This window comes from Artibeus jamaicensis, unplaced genomic scaffold (genome assembly GCF_021234435.1).
Source record: "Artibeus jamaicensis isolate MK-2021 breed Jamaican fruit bat unplaced genomic scaffold, CSHL_Jam_final scaffold_833, whole genome shotgun sequence".
NCBI lineage: Eukaryota > Metazoa > Chordata > Mammalia > Chiroptera > Phyllostomidae > Artibeus > Artibeus jamaicensis.
In genome coordinates this window covers 13752885-13770199 of record NW_026522056.1, presented here as the reverse complement: position 1 = coordinate 13770199, position 17315 = coordinate 13752885, and the positions used below count along the sequence as shown (strand labels likewise).

General features: G+C 41.4%; 1 protein-coding gene across 1 annotated transcript in view; it reads right to left on the bottom strand.

The window, feature by feature from the left end:
- Positions 1-12440, bottom strand: part of PPP2CB (protein phosphatase 2 catalytic subunit beta) — a 32187-nt gene extending 19747 nt beyond the window's left edge. Inside the window, exon 1 of the mRNA XM_037128752.2 lies at positions 12323-12440. Coding sequence (XP_036984647.2) covers positions 12323-12424 — 102 coding nt within the window. The 5' untranslated portion in view covers positions 12425-12440. The remainder of the gene's footprint in view (positions 1-12322) is intronic.
- Positions 12441-17315: the final 4875 nt, after the last annotated feature.

Sequence of the window (17315 nt, the reverse complement as noted above, 5' to 3'; positions counted from 1 at the left end):
AAATATAATAACTGGGAGAAGAGGCTCCCCTTCCTACTCCTTTTATTCAAAACTATTTGGCTATTTTTGGCCCTTTCATCCAGCCTGACATATAAATTTTAGAACACCTCAAGTCCTATGAAAATCTCGAGATTTAAACTCAATTTGCAAATAAGATTTCGCAGAAATAGTAAAAAAAAATTAAACTCTTCAAGTCATATGACATCAAGAATTTAACAAGCTAATCCTACTTTTAATAAAAACACACTAAAGGAAACATTACCAAAAACAGAGGAAAGGTTATTTAATATACAGTACCGGTACGGAATGTTTATCAAGTTGACAGAGCAGTCACTCGATGTATGTATATACCATACACAGAAATCACCCAACATATCAAAATACTCCTGAAGAGTAAGGCTCACGTAGTCACGTAGCACACACACACCTGTCACATGTCTGCTGGGGACCAGGCTCCAGAGCCACCCTCTCCCAGCCTCAACACACTGGCTTCGAACGGCTCAGCCAAACAAAAAAACCTCCTGTATACAGTAAAATGAAAGAGAGGCCTGGAAAAATGTTTGTGACACAGAAGATAATAGGAACACGTTGATAACCACCATATAAAGGTGTGTGTAGAATAAATCACAATATGTATCAAAAATCCCTGATTCCATCAATCTTAAGTCCTAATAAACTATATTCATACGCTTGGAAAAGAACATTCAAGGATATAAAGCTCCCAATCAGCCATCTTCATTTAAACTGTTTAATGAAAGGGGGCTTGTAACTATTTTTATACCAATTTACGTATCATGTCAAGTTCTATTCTTTTGTATTTTAATGTCAGAAAGTTGACTTTCAAGTCTGAGTAAGGAGATTTTCTGTAATATTGATGGCTTTTAGTAGTTTCATGACATAACATTGAGACAGTGCAGTTTTGTTGAAAAAACAAAACAAAACTGTGTTTATTCACATAATGTACAGATAAATGAATGTAGTGGTTCTCAGAGTGGGACCAAGAGCATGTTCAGATGTAATATATTTGCTATTGCTGCTTCAGGAATAAATGCTTTTTGAAATTTCAATTTTAACTGTCAATACAGTAAACATCAATAAAATGACTTCTTTGTAGTCGTTAGTTTTTTTAATTATAAAGGGTCATGAGACTAAAATGCTTAAAAACTGTTCTTAATCCCTCTGTTCTGTTGAGCTACATGTAACAATAAAGAAACAGGAAGTATGTACTCGGTAAATCGATTCACACTTTTACAAAAACAGGTGTCCTATTCACTTCACCTTGTTTTCAGTGACTATTTTTTAAAAACATATTTCATTGATAATGCCCTTACAACTGTCCCATTTTTCCCTTAGTCCTTCTCTGCCCAGTCTCCCTGTCCCCTCCAGCAGTCCCCACTTTAGTTCATGTCCACGGGTCGTGCATGTAAGTTCTCTGCTTCTCCATTCCCTACACTGTTCTTATCCTCCTGTCTATTTTGCATCTATCGATTTTGCTTCTTAATCCCTGCACCTTTCCCCTCATTCCCTCACCTGCCCCCCTCCACTGACAACCCTCCAAAGGACACCCATATCTATGATTCTGTTCCTGTTCTGGTTGTTTGTTAAACTTGTTTTTTTAGATTCATGTTAATTGCTGTGAATTTGTTGCCATTTTAATATTCTTAGTTTTGATCTTTTTTTCCCCCCTCTGTTAAATAAGTCCCTTTAACATTTCATGTAATAAGGGCTTGGTGATGATTAACTTCTTTAGCTTTACCTTGTCTGGGAAGCACTTTATCTGCCCTTCAATTCTAAATAGCCTTGCTAAATACATTAATTTAGGTTGCAGGTCCTTGCTTTTCATCATTTTGAATACTTCCGGTCAGTCCCTTCTAGCCTGCAAAGTTTCTTATGAGAAATCAGCTGATAATATTATGGGAACTCCTTTGTAGGTAGCTCTCTGCTTTTCTCTCGCTTTTAAGATTCTCTGTTTATTTAACCCTTGGCAATGTAATTACAATGGTCTTGGTGTGGTCCTCTTTGGGTCCAACTTATTTAAGACTCTTTGTGCTTCCTGGACTTGTATGGCTATTTCCTTTGCCAAATTAGGGAAGTTTTCATTCATTATTTTTTCAAATAAGTCTTCAATTTCTTGCTCTTCCTCTTCTCCTTCTCACGTCCTTATGATTAGGATATTGGTACATCTGGAGATGTCCCAGAGGCTTCTTATATTATCCTCGTTTTTAAAAATTCTTTTCCCCTTCTTGCTTTTCTGGTTGAATGCTTATTTCTCATGTTCCAAATCAATGATTTGAACTTCAGCTTCCTTACACCCACTATTGGTTCCCTATAGATTTCTTACTCCGTTAGGGTAACCTTCATTTTTTCCTGGGTCTTTTTTATTTTGTTGCTATACTCAATGAGTTCTTTGAGCATCCTGACTACCAGTGTTTTGAACTCTGCATCTGAGAAGTTGCTTACCTCCATTTGGTTTAGTTCTTTTTCTGGTTCTGGTTCTTTCATTTGGGCCATATATCTCTGCCTCCTCAATTTGGCAGCCTCCCTGTGTTTGTCTGTGTCTATTAGGTACAGCTGCTTTGAATCCATCTTAGTAGTGTGGCCCACTGTAGAAAAGATATTATAAATTGTGTGGGGCCAAGCCTTAGCTAATCACCAGGGCAACACAACCCACTTCACTGCTTTGTGACTGTGTTGGGGAGGGCTCGGAGTGGGGACAGTGCTGCTGCCTGGCTTCTGGAGGTTTGCCCAGCACTCGCCCTGTTTCCAGTCACTTCACCCACTCCCTGTGACTGGCACCTTTCCAGCTGTTGCCCGGGTGCTGAATCCCAGAGAGGGTGGGTCTGTGTACAGTCTAAGTACACGCGAGCCCTTTAAGCAGAGACTCCTGAAAATCCAGTTTCTTCTGCTACCCAAACCCCCACTGGTTTTAACAACCAGAAGTTACGGGGATTTATCTTCCTGGTGCTGGCACCATGGGCTGTGTGGCCGCTCCCATTCCACCACTGCCGCGTCTCTGCCTGTCTCCATGTCTCTGCCCCTCCTACTCGTAGGGATGAATGTGGCTTCTTTAAATCCTTGGTGTCAGACTTCCATACAGCTCAATTTTCTGATGGCTCTGGGGTCTAGTTGTAATTCTTTCTGGGGTTGTACGAGGAGGTGAAGCGTGTCTACCTTCATCTCCATCTTGACCGAAGTCTCTGTTTTCAGCGACTGTTACATTACAATAATGGAGTACTGATGTCAGAATATGTAAAACCAACTCACAATGAAAATTTGTATACAGTGTAGGATTCACAAAGAAAGTCTATTTTCATATCCATCTATGCCAATTGGATGCACTCAGCCCAGACTTTTAATTTGAAGGGACTCTAAGCAGTAGGGACAATGGCAAGATCTATTCCAACAGAGATGTTCTCACCTGTGTTCTAAAACATTTGTACAGTATGATTTTGACTGGCCCCAATCTGTTAACTGCTACAGAATTCCCGAGTCTGGTTCTCTAGCTTTCTTTTTGTTTCTAGGCTACCAAATATTCTTCCAACAAACACCATTCCTGCTCAAATCAGCCTGACAGACTTTCCAAGAGTGATGAACTCTAGGCCCATGTTTTTCCTTCTCTTTGCCTATTAGTCAGAAAGAGACGATGGGTACAGAAGTCTTCAATAAACCATGGGTTCGCCTCCCAGTTCGAATCTAATGTGTAACCTTAAGAACTATGTACCCTTCACGTCCTCATTCAGAGTAGCTTTCTGAGTCTGCATGTCTAAAACATGAAGTCTTACCTTCATCATGTATAATGTGGAAATAGTTATTTTACAAATTGTTTAAGGGGTCAGTCTTTGCTGTGTGGCAAAATACATTATTTTATTATCATCATGTTACTGAAATTATCTTTTTGGGAGGAGACGACTTGAACTGCAAGTTAATGCGTCTCACGTAACGAGGCGATGGGAGCTAGGCAGCCCTGGATGGCAGAGCTTCTCAAGTAAGGGCCGTTGGGGCAACAGACTCTTTCCACCCACCTTCTCTGCCACCCTTAACAAAGGGCATCACCCCCTCGTGAACACAGATGGTGGTGCATCTCTGGGCCCTGCATCTGGTATGTTACAAGTGAGAAAGAAAGCAGACGGGGCAAAAGAGCTAAGGGTACGTGTCAGCCCAGTCTACCAATCTCACAAAGCTTTCCCATTAGTCTCACTGGCCAGCTGATGTGCATATCTCTGCTGTTGCAATCAATCATAAATGTGACTAGAATGAGGGTAGAGGCACTAAAGGTGTAATTCCAATTCGAACTGAAAGAAATTTTAGAGATGATCAAGTATCTCCAAAGGGTCTGACAAATGGCTCAGAAATGAAACATTTTAACCAAATTTATTCTGTAACACAGCCTCTTAATTCTGTTCAGAAAAATAATCCAACCCAGCCCTGGCTGGTGTAGCTCAGTGGATTTAGCGCGGGCCTGTGAAGCCGACGATTGCGGTTTGATTCCCCATCAGGGCACATGCCTGGGTTGCAGGCTAGTTCCCAGCAGGGGCCAGTTCCCAGCAGGGGATGCACCAGAAGCAACCATACATTGATGTTTCTCTCCTTCTCTCCTTCCCTTCCCCTCTCTAAAAATGAATGAATAAAATCTTAAAAAAAAAAACATTAAAAAAAATAATCAAACCGAATAGCACAAATCATCAGTAATTCAATCACAGCTGATATCTTCTATTTATTATGATAAAATCAACTCAGCTAATGGTTCCAAGTACGAAAAGAAAATCTGCTTCCTATACACCACTATCATTTCCTACCTTACTTCAAGTGAAAAAATTAGCAGCACCCAAATGCAAACATCCAATTCAGTTGTCCTTGTGAGGACATACTGCCTAAACCAAGTGCAGGTTTTACAAAACTACTGGAAAGGTCAAGATACAGTAAGCAGTCCCCCTTGTCTGTGATTTCAGTTACCCAAGGTCAATCAAGGCTGGAAAATGTTAAATGGAAAATTTCCAGACGTAGACAATTCCTAAGTTTTAAATTGCGATTCGCTCTCAGTAGCAGATGAGGTCACAGGCAGTGGGCCCCAAAGCCTGGCTCACCCTTCTGTCCAGTGTGTCCGGACTGAATGCACTACCCACCTATGACCAGCCATCCTGGCGATCTGACCCACAATCCCAGCATCGCGGCTGCCCTTATTCTACTTATTAATGGCCCAGAGCCACTCGCATAACTTTTATTACACTATTATTAGTATAATTGTTCTATTTTATTAGTACTTATTCCTGTTACTCTCTTACTTTGCTTATTTATAAACTTTATCATACATATGTTTGTACAGGAAAAACACAGCATATGTATGGTTTGGGACTGTCCAAGGTTTCAGGCATCGACTAGGGGTCTTGAGGAGCCTACTGTGTATGATATACTTTGAGTGTGTGTTTGAGTGTTTGTTTTTATAAAAGCCTGAACTTTTATCTACATAGTAATGAAGAAAGTACTTATCAAGTCAGTGTGAGCCACTCCAACTTCCCAATTTTTATTTCCACTCAACACATCTCCTATTGTTTTTAAACACCTGATATATTAACGCATGCCCTTTATTCCAATTCCTAGCTCACCAAGTGATTCTTATTTTGAGATAATGTCCACTTGCCTTCAAGGGAAAGAATGTGTTGGACTGGGAGAAGTACAGTTCACCTGACAGTTAGAATGCACAGTGTAAAAACCTCACGAGTCTGGACTCCCAAGGCCACCCCCAGGTTTGGTGGTGATAAAGACCCACTCAAGTTTTAGCCTAGTCAGACTCATGGCTGTGATTTGTTACAGTAAAAGGTTACAAAGCAAAACCAGCAAAGAGAAAAGGCACGCGGGCCAAACTCCTGAGCAATTTCAATGCAAGCTTCCAAGAGTCCCCTCCCATGGAGTCAAGAATGCACCTAATGCCTGCAGCAACACTCCCCGAAACGCTGTCCACCAGGAAAGCTCATCAGAGAGAGACTCGGTGCCCAAGACCGGGAGCTGGTCACCTGGCACATTCTGCCTGGCCTGTACCCAGACTGCACACTGGCAGGGAGACATCATGGGTGCAGCAGAGAGCACGCTGCTTGCACGAACGGTTTAGGCACAGTGAGCCCTTCTTAACAGGGAATGGTAGAAACCCTCCCCCCGAAACCAAGGTTTCAGATACCAGCCAAGGGCAACTTGAAATGAGGCCTTTCTAAAGAGAGTGGTCTCAGGATTGCTGTGTACAGCTTGTGGTTCTGTATGTAATTCTCATGAGTGTTTTCGAATGTGATTTATTTAGCACCCAGTTTCTCTCTTAAGACATTAGATACTGGTCATCCTGTTCTAACTCCATTGGCCTACAACAGTATTTCACATTTAGTCTTTTTTTATCTCAGTACAGATTTTTTCTATTGGGATGTAATTTGCATACTATTAAAGGTACCCTTTCAAAGTGCACTATTCAGTGGTTTAGTGAATTCATAAGGTTTCGCAGCCACCACTGCCATCTAATTCCAGAAATGTTCATTATACCAAAAAGAGAAGCCCTGTGCCCATTAACAGTTGCTCTTCCCACTGCTTGGTAACCACTAATCTACTTTCTGTCTCTATGGAATTGCATGTTCTAGAATTATTTTCAAGATTCTTTCACGTCGGAGCACATACCAGTACTTCATTCCTGTTTATGGCTCGGTGACGTTATGTGGATGTAATGCTATGGTTGTATTCATCATTAATTTACCGTCATCTCTAATTTGAATGAACTCCAGAAAGTTACTTGCTCAGATTTAAAAGGCAACACACACATATTTTTTTAAACCCATACACATCAGAGATGTAGGGAAAAGAACACACACTCCCCACTGCTGCACGCATCTTCCCCATCCTCGCGGCGTGGCCCTCCTCCTCCTCCTCCTTGGGGACAGTCCTGTGGTCTGCCAGGCTTTGTTCTGTGTGCAGAAAAACGTGCTGGGAAGGAGGTAGGTGTTTGTGGCGTATTGTTTTTATTGGAATGGAATCACAGGTATGATATTCACTGAGCAATCTACCTTGGCCTGTGTGCATATACATACCTCATTCTTTTTTAATTTCCAAAGTATGTGATGTATTGTGCCAAGCTGGATGTTGTTTGGCATACAGACACTTGACTATTGTTGAAATAAAAAGAAAGGTTCGTTTCCTTGTAGTTAAAAAAAAAAGGTCAGCTATCACTTGTGGAATAACCTGTTAACTAAAGGAGGCCAAGCACCCTTAAATTAACCAAGCCTTGTAGAATTTCTAACTTCATTTCATCTCATGTGTTTTAGACATTAGTTTGTTCTGTGGCCTTCCCTAGACTAATTTGCTAAAGTGTAACAGATAATCTATAATATTTTATAACAGATGGGTATGTGCTAAATAGAGGTGGAAAAGAACTTGTATGCAGACTCTGCCAAAACCAAATGCAGTAGCTTTTTGTTAATACGACGCTGGCAATGGGCACCAGCACAAGAACAGGTCCAGACTGCTAGCTGTTGGGCGGCGGGGGAGTCTGGAGTATATTTACCTATTCTGCATTTCTTAAAACATGGACAGAGGGTAAAAATACTTTGTTCATCCTACTGTATGTGAATAGCATCCCCAAGTCTTCATTTTCTCAATTCTCTTCCTAAGATTTGATTTATAGCATCAAGAATGTGTATTAAATGGGTGAAGAAAGAAAACAAGTCTGAATGAGTAAGGTATCCAGCAGTGCTCGCAGCTGTAACAGCTATCTGCCTGGCATATGTCTGCCAAAGGTTCATTTTCTTGTAGTTTAAAAAAAAAAAGGTGGCACTGACTGCCACCACAGTTCTTTACATGTTTAAACTTGGTCTTATCCATATCTTAGAAAGAATTAAACTTTGGGCGCTAAATCACATTCGAAAACACTCATGAGAATTACATACAGAACCACAAGCTGTACACAGCAATCCTGAGACCACTCTCTTTAGAAAGGCCTCATTTCAAGTTGCCCTTGGCTGGTATCTGAAACCTTGGTTTCGGGGAGGGTTTCTACCATTCCCTGTTAAGAAGGGCTCACTGTGCCTAAACCGTTCGTGCAAGCAGCGTGCTCTCTGCTGCACCCATGATCTCTCCCTGCCAGTGTGCAGTCTGGGTACAGGCCAGGCAGAATGTGCCAGGTGACCAGCTCCCGGTCTTGGGCACCGAGTCTCTCTCTGATGAGCTTTCCTGGTGGACAGCGTTTCGGGAGTGTTGCTGCAGGCATTAGGTGCATTCTTGACTCCATGGGAGGGGACTCTTGGAAGCTTGCATTGAAATTGCTCAGGAGTTTGGCCCGCGTGCCTTTTCTCTTTGCTGGTTTTGCTTTGTAACCTTTTACTGTAACAAATCACAGCCATGAGTCTGACTAGGCTAAAACTTGAGTGGGTTTTTATCACCACCAAACCTTGTCTTGGGGATGGCCTTGGGAACTCTAGACATACAAATGTTTTGTTTGTTTTAAATTTATTTACTTCTAGAGAGAGGGAAGGGGAGGGAGAGAGAGATAGAGAAACATCAATGTGTGTTGCCTCTCACATACCTCCAACAGGGGACCTGACCCACAACCCAGGCATGTGCCCCAACTGGGAATCGAACTGGCGACCCTTCAATTCATACGCTGGCACTCAAACCACTGAGCCACACCAGCCAGGGCACACAAAGGTTTTTATGTTGTGAACTCTAAATATCAAGGGAAGGTAAAATGGCAACAGGGATTTGGGCTGTTAAAAACAACTTTTTTTTTAAAGCTACAATCTACCAAAGAAAAGTAATCCAAGTGACTTTTTCTCAACTCGCAAAAATCATTTATTTGTCTCAGGATCTAATTTTCATGAAGATGGTTTTGGGTATTTCATGTTAATGAAGTACTATCCTAAAGGTAGTTCTTGGTTATTACAAGGCTGAGGCCAGGACCCAGAAACAGACTGAGCAGTCCAAATAAAATTTACATATGTGTACTCCTGTCCAAGCCTCCAATTTTTTCTAAGAACTTTATAATCTGAATAGAGAGCAGCTAACATACAAACAAGCTAAGTTTCCCTCCTTACTGAAGAGTATCACCACCAAGGTTCTTCAAAATAAATGTTTATCACGTCAAGGAGCGTCTTACCAAGAGTTAAATATAGTTCTGGTCACAGAACGTCCTGAACAGCGCCAGGCTGGCTCTCTAGGCGCACCATCTTTTAAAAGCACTGCGCACGCTGCTGTCGCAGAAATAAATTGCATAAGCAGTTTCTCTATACACATGAAAGGAGTCAAATTCACAAGTAGCTTCAAAAGCTGGGCTAATTTAATGTTAAGAGCCAGACTTCTCAGAAGATATGCCTTTACTATTTTATGCAAATTTTCTCTAGACAGACATTAACCTTGAAGACTAGACACAAGTAACATATCCATTTGTACCCATTTTTTAAAAGTTATTCTCCAACTGGTATTATTTTACCAGTACCTTAAAAAAGGGCTTTTACCAGTACACTTCGGTCTTCATTTCAGCTACTTCCTTCAGTTTTTATACAATTTGAGCTAGAGTAATTTAATTTTTTAGGAAAAAAAAAAGTATCACATATAGTAACTTTCTACAGGGTAGTATTTCCTATAGACTTCAAAAAAATCTTTTTTTTTACATTTAAAAAAAATTTTATTTAGTTATTTTTCAAGTACAGTTTTTTGTCTATTTCTCCCATCCCAGCCCCCCCTGCCCCGTGCTCCCCACCTCCCTCCCATTTCCTCCCCCCCAGTAAAAAAAAATCTTGTTAGGGAAAAAAAAACCCTTAAAAATTTGTCACAAAAAAATTAAACAGTAAGTTACTTCACAAAATTGCTACTAACCCCAGTACTTTATGCTTCAGATAACAATGACCGCAAGAAATACTTAAGCAGTATTTCTTAGGGTTTTCTAGCCACTCTAGAAAACCTCTTTTGAAGTACATTCACCAGAAAAGCCATAGTAACCCGTCTATTTATTTTGGACCTTTCTCTAAAAGAACATGGAGCGACAAGTTTAAAACAAGATGAAAATAACTTCTTTTTCATTTAATATTCATTGAGTGCTTATTTCTTGTCAGGACCTTACTTGGATAATATCTTAATACTCACAACCATACACAGTGATTGGCAGGTATTATTACCCCTATCCTACAGGCAAGGAATCAGAAGTGAAAGAGACTGGCAGCTATCAAGCTGTGGAGCCAGGCTGACTGCTGAGTTTATAATCCATCAACACTACACTGGTCAGGAGAGAGGAAGATGGGGCAGAGATACAAAACAGAACTAGACCGTGGCTGGAAGACAGATGTCACGGTTCCTAGAAAAAAGCTCCAAAATTAAGCGTTGCTTAGAAGGGTAGAGAGAAAGGAATGCTATTGTATTTCTCCACCCCATTGGCAAGTCCATCAAATATATGGTGAACAAAGATAAAGGACAAGGAATTTTCGCTTAAAAAGTCTTGTTTGGCCCTGGCTGGTGTGGCTCAGTGGACTGAGCTGGCCTGTGAACCAAAGGGCCGCCAGTTCAACTCCCAGGCAGGACACATGCCTGGGTTGTGGGCCAGGTCCCCAGTTGGGGGCATGCAAGAGGCAGCCACACAGTGATGTTTCTCTCCCTCCCTTCCCCTTTCTCTAAAAATAATTAATAAGCCTCTAAAAACAAAGTCATGTTCCATGCAAAAGTACGAATACTCAAAGAAAAAAGTATAAGCTTAAATATATCTATAAGGTCCCAGGGATCGGTAGTCCAATTTATTTAGGAGCTGAAGTAAATAAAAGTAATCTCTCCTGACAAATACAGAAAGCTTCCCTAAGTGATTAAGACTCAAGTGTGACTGACTAGTGGAACAGTATTCTTCTCTAGGACTACATCTTAAACTTGGAGTCAGAAGGAAAACAGATCCAACTCCCACTTTTGTCCATAACTTCAAGTCTATATATAATGTTCACAGTGAGTTAACTGACTCAGCTAATTTCAAAGCTGGATATTTCACTTGATACTAGAGCTCGAGAGAGGTTTAAAAGGTAAATTTTAAGTCATGAAATTATAGGCTATCGCACAATTGAATGTTTATTTGAAGCTATAAGTAAACAGTTTGTTTAGAGAAAAATACCATTTGCTTGGCAGTTCTATTTACAGAAATAACGTCTCCAATTTTAAAAAGGCACTTGTTAAAAACATCATGTTAATTTACCATTAGCCACGTCTCCTCCATCCTTAAGTCAGCTGCTTAATTTTCAGAGAGCCCCATTAAAAACATTGACCAAATCTTTCGTTCTCCAGTGCCTGTGTGATGCGTCCTGACTTCAAACACAATGACCAATTCTTACAGATTATGGCTCAAAAATACAAACCAACCCAACAGTATTAAAGAATAAATAATCTCACTACTCCCATATGGGGCATTTTTACATAAAAATACATACAGATTATTTAGTCCAAGACTATAAAAGATGCATGAGAAAAAACTACAATTTAAAGTAAGACGGAGAGTCCAAAATAATGCCAGTGGTTAAGAAAACAATGGCTCCAGACTTCAGAAAATTGTCTAAGATCACAAAATCAAGAACTATAAACGGTTAATCACGTACATATTTGATTACTTTGGAACAAAAAAAAATTACATGTAACAAATGGCAAAGAACCTTCTGAAGTGCTACCCCACCCAAAAAACGCATACCCTATTTATCCTTTTAAACCAGCACTCTAGCCAAACTTAATGCTTGCTGGCTTCTTTCTGAAAACCAGCATTTTGCTTCCAAGGGTCTCTTAATGTGAAGACCAGTCACCATCTGTTTCAACTAAGACTCAACTTCTATTTAGAAATCGCAGTCCCGGTCTCCCATCACACCCACCTCTCTACAAACGCACGCTTGACACATTCCAAGTTAGTGATTTTTTGAAGGGCCCGATTCACTTGCGAAAAACCCTCTGTTTTGTATAAGTCCGTTAGTATTAACATCCAGGTTAAATTTCAGCGTATTTTCTAGTAAGAAACTGTATTAGACGAACTGGCTAAAGCGGGGAGATTTGCTTGTTCACACGTGAAATGCTGGAGCGTCCATAACTCCCCAGAAAAGGATCAGTGACCCCAATCAATCACAGGGCGTGGACCCCCAGGAGCCACGTTCCCACCTTCGCCAGCCCATCTTCACGGACCCTATAGGCCAGTAACGTGAGCGTCCGGCCCGGGCCGTGGGGCGTGCCCGGAGGAGAGGCACCGGAGCCCGAGAGACAAGCTCGAGGACCCGGGCCCTGGAATAGCCAGTTCCCCCACCGCCCCCCCACGCCCGCGCTCCCGCATCTCTCCCCTTTGCTATCTCACCTTTTCGCACAGCGTCCGCACTTGATTCTCGTTCAGCTGTTTACACTCGTTCAGCTGCTCGACCCACTGGTCCAGCTCCTTGGTAAGCGCCTTGTCGTCCATGGCGGCCCGATCCCCCTCCCCCCTCCCCGCCCCCACCCACCCTCGGCCCCGGCCCCGCTCCCCTCTCCGGCCACTGCCGCCAGCTCCCTGCGGGCGAAGAAGGAGCCGCGGAGCGCTGCCGCGGGCCCCACGCCCCGCCCAAGCCCAGCGGACGGCTCCGGCTCCGGGCGCGCGGCCTCCAGGAAACCCCGAGCCTGCCCGCCGGGCCGCGCGCCCCGGGAGTGGGGAGGTGGGGTGAGCGCGGCACGGGGCCTCAGAGCACCTCCCGCCTCACGATGGCCACCTAACTCCACCACCTCCCGTTCGAGGGCCTCTCCCAGTTTCCTCCCCCTTCTCTCTCGGTCTTTCTCTGCCCTCCCTCCGGCTTTCCGTCATCGCCTGGGCATTTCCGCTGGGAAAGGCGAGCCCGCCGCACCGCCACCTAAACGATGCGAGAAGGGATGCAGCGCCGCCGTGTGTCTTGGCGGAGAAACGGTCCGAGAGGGCCCGTGATCGCCCGGCTTCCTCCCTCTTCCCCTCTCTAAATTCTTTCCCAGGTCTCTTGTTTTTTTCTTCATTTCACATCCTTTTCTCTAGGAACCTCGTCCCCACTTTAGTTTCCAACAGTGCTTCTTCAGCGCTCTGGAGAGGGATCGGTGAAGGTCATGCCTTCCCCAACGACATTGTCTCCCCAGATCTACCATTCTCCGGCAAGCATTCAATGTTTGAGTAAATAAATGAATTCCTTCTAGCCTTACCCCTGCCACTAACTAGCTGTGGGGCCGCAACATCTCAAATCTCCCCTTTCAGCATTAGCAAGATAATATGATTGCTCTGCATTATATCAATAATGCAGAACAATTATTGAAAGGGCACGCCCCTTCCAACTCCAATATCCTTTACTGCGTTACCGCACTTTAGGCAATGTTCTAAGTTGTTCATTCAATAAATATTTATCAAGCAATGCTAACTGCCAGATTCCTTGAAGAGCAGATGCCAAACAAGCAGACTGCCTCTACTGGAGGTGTGTACTACGGCGCTGAACCCAAGAGCAAGGCGACATGCTGCAAAGGATGGCAAGGGTACCTACCAATCTTGGCTTTGCCAACTTCCTAGGTGTTTCCTTGGGCAATCCCCAAATCTCCCTGAGTCTCAGATTCCTCTTCTATTAAACGGACTCAATAAGGCCGACTTTTTCAGATTGTGAAGATTAAACTTTACAAGTGCCTTCAATGGTTCAGTTTGGAAGAAATAGTTGCCCTTTTTCCTCCTAAGCAACAGTTATAGAAAGCTTTAGAACTGTGGATTTGAACTGAATTTTGAACATTCTGCCAGGGCAAAAACTTGAAGCTGCCTGGAGTGGAGGAAAAAACGTTTTAAGGATTTTTTTTTTTTTTGTCTTGCTATGCTTTGTGGCAAAGGACAAATGTGTAAAAGACCATGGTCTGTGGAAAAGCTACATAAATACTCCTATCAAACAGAAATAGGTCACGGGGTGGGAAACTGGCAGAACTCCTGTTTGCAAATAACTTGTAAATAGCAGCACACCAGTTGAAGAACGAATCATGAATAGGTGATGAAACGATAATGAAGGGGCAACTGTGTGATCGTGATAGAGGTTGCGTCTCTGAAGAGGCGAGACTCTAAAGGTTTCAAAGAGGCTGAACTTCAGCGAAACCTAGAAAGCTCAGAATGAACGTGAGAATGGTATTTTCTGAGTGCCTCATTTATTCTGATCATTACAACCTTATGAAGTAGGTGCTGTTAATATTGTTCCCATTACTCAAGTGAGGATACTGAGGCAGAGAGGTAAGATTCTGGCCCAAGGTCACCCAGTTGGGGCTGGGAAAGGAAGCTTAGTAGCTCTCCAGGCTGTATGTTCCACAGTCACCAATTCTGCCAATAATTTTAAGGCTTTTTTTAAAAGGCTCTTGTGCTCCAAGAGTATATGAATATTTTATGTATTTTATATAAATGTATAGGTGAAATATATAATTTACTGTAGATTTTCCACTAAAATTGCCTTACACTACTTTTTTGGTTATTTTTCTTATTTTGGTAAAACATAACATTTACTACTTTAACTACTTTTAAGTTTACAATTTAATGGCATTAGAAACTCTCAAAATGTTGAACCCTCAGCACTATGAACTCCAGAACTTTCTCATCATCCTATTAAACTCTGTGCTGATTAAACAATGGTTGCCTTTACCCCTTAATATATGTGTACCTTTATGTATTGTCACAAAACTCAGAAGTACTCTTAGCCTGATGCCCTAAAGAAGCATGTGATGCTCTATTTCTCTTAAATGATCTAGGTTGATTTAATTCTGATTTGCATTTTCTGATATTGTATCATATTTCATTGATTCTAAGATACTGTTTTTTCCCCCACAGCTTAACATTTCTGAAATTCAGTCCCACCTTATAATTAATGAAACCTTAGATTCAATAAAATCCTCTTAGAATAATTATTTATAAGCCAAAGTGCTATCTTCAAGCAACTTAAAAGTTTTGGTCTCTCCCCACCCTTCAGTTTAGTGCATTATGATGGTATTTATTTAATAGTTAATTTTATTTCTGCCTGCATGTAGTTTAAGTTACTCCCACCCTTCCTAATTTTTTCTTGATATGTGAAACATTACCCAAGCTTCCAAAAGTAAAATTTACCCAAAAATGTGAATTCAGAAAAATGTCAGTTTCCCTTAAACATTTCACGTCAACTTGTTTTCCTGTGTTCTTGTACGTCAATATATGCCTATATATTTCCCCTTATTTCTCACGTAAAAGGTAACATATAAAATGTACTTTTTTGTGGATTTTCAGGAAATTTCTTGTTTCCTCACATTTAGAAAGTCTTTAAGATAACTAACCCACAATATTGGTTCAAACTGTTCAATTAGTAAAAGTAGTTAATAGTCATGTATTTATTTATTGCGTATCTACTTTGTGCTACTTACTACACCTGCGGCTGAGTATATGGTGCTTTTAAGAATGTTATTTTTAAATATATTTTTTACTGATTATGCTAGTTTTCCCATTTTTTATCCCCTTTATCCCCCTCCACCCTGTACCCTCCCACCTGCATTCCCCCACCTTAGTTCCTGTCTATAGGTCATACATATAAGTTCTTTGGCTTCTACATTTCCTATACTATTCTTAACTTTCCCTAGTCTATTTTGTACCTACCGTTTATGCTTATTTCCTGTACCTTATTAATGCCCCCCACTGATAACTCCCCATGTGATCTACATTTCTGTGAATCTGTTCCTATTCTGGTTGTTTGCTTAGTGCATTTCTGTTTTTGTTTTTGTTCTTTTTAGGTTTGATAGTTGGTGATTTTGCTGTCATTTTGCTGTTCATATTTTTGGTCTTCTTTTTCTTAGATTAAGTCCCTTTGTTTCATATAATAAGGGTTTGGTGATGAACTTTTTAAACTTCAACTAATCTGGTAAGAACTTTATCTGCCCTCCTACTTGAAGTGATAGCTTTGCTGATAGAGTAATCTCCGATGTAGAGTCTTGCCTTTCATGACTCCAAATACTTCTTTCCAGCCACTTCTTGCCTGCAAGGTTTCTTATGTGTGGTATAAGAAGGTGGTCTAGTTTCATTTTTCTGCACCTGTTCAATTTTCCCACTATTTATTGAATAAACTATTTTTAGCCCAATGTATGTGTGCTTGCTTCCTCTATTAAATATTGACTGTGAAGGTGTGATTTTATTTCTGGGCCCTGCTCTGTCCCCTTGATCTATGTTTCTGTTTCTATGCCAGTACCATGCTGTTTTGATTACTATGGTTTCACAGTATAGTGTCATAACAGGTAGTGTGACCTCACTTTGAGAATATATCCAAAGGAACCCAAAACACTATTTCGAAAGAACATAAGCACTCCTGTATTCATTACAGCGTTATTTACAATCACTGAGATTTGGTGGCAGCCCAAGTGTCCATCAGTAGGGCAGTGGACAAAACCACCAAAGGACATTTGCACAATGGACTACTACTTCGCCATAAAGAAGAAGAAAATTTTAACCTTTGTGACAGTATGAGTGGACCTGGAGAACATTTTGCTAAGTGAAATAAGTCGATCAGAGAAAGACAAATACTATGTGATTTCACTTTTTGGTGGAATCTAATGAACTGAACTAACAAGCAAAATAGACTCACAGTGTGCTAAGGGGGCGGGGAGGTTAGGAGTGGAGGGGCAGAGCAAAAAGGAAAAGGACTCATGGACATGGACAACAGTGTGGTGATTGAGAGGGGGTAGGGGATATAAGCAGACTAAATGGTAATGGAAAAAAACAAACTTTCAGAAACAAACAAAAGAAATCATTTACCAAATCAGTGCTAAAACATATATTTGTGGAACAATGTTTTCGCTAGCATGTACTTAGGCCTAGGACGTTTGTGTCTGCATTGAACATGTACAGACTTTTTTTCTTGTCATTATTCGCTGAACAATTCAGTATTACAGCTACTGATAGCATTTACATTGTATTAGGTTATTTTTTTCAAAAGAATTTATTTTTAGAGAAAGGGGAAGGGAGAGAGAGAGAGGTAGAGAAACATCAATGTATGAGAGATACATTGACCAGTTACCTCTCACATGCCCCCAACTGGAGACCTGGCCCAAAACCCAGGCATGTGCCCAGACTGGGAATTGAATAAGCAAGGACCTTTTGGTTCGCAGGCCAGCGCTCAATCCACTGAGCCACACCAGCCAGGGCACATTTTATTAGGTACTATAAGTAACCTAGAGATGATTTAAAGTGTGGGGAGGATGCACAAAGGTTATATGCAAAGTCAACATTTTATATAAGGGACATGAGCATCTGTGGATTTTGGTATTCATGGGGGATTCTGGAATCAGTTCCCCGTAAATACTGACAGATGACTCTACTTCTTTTCACT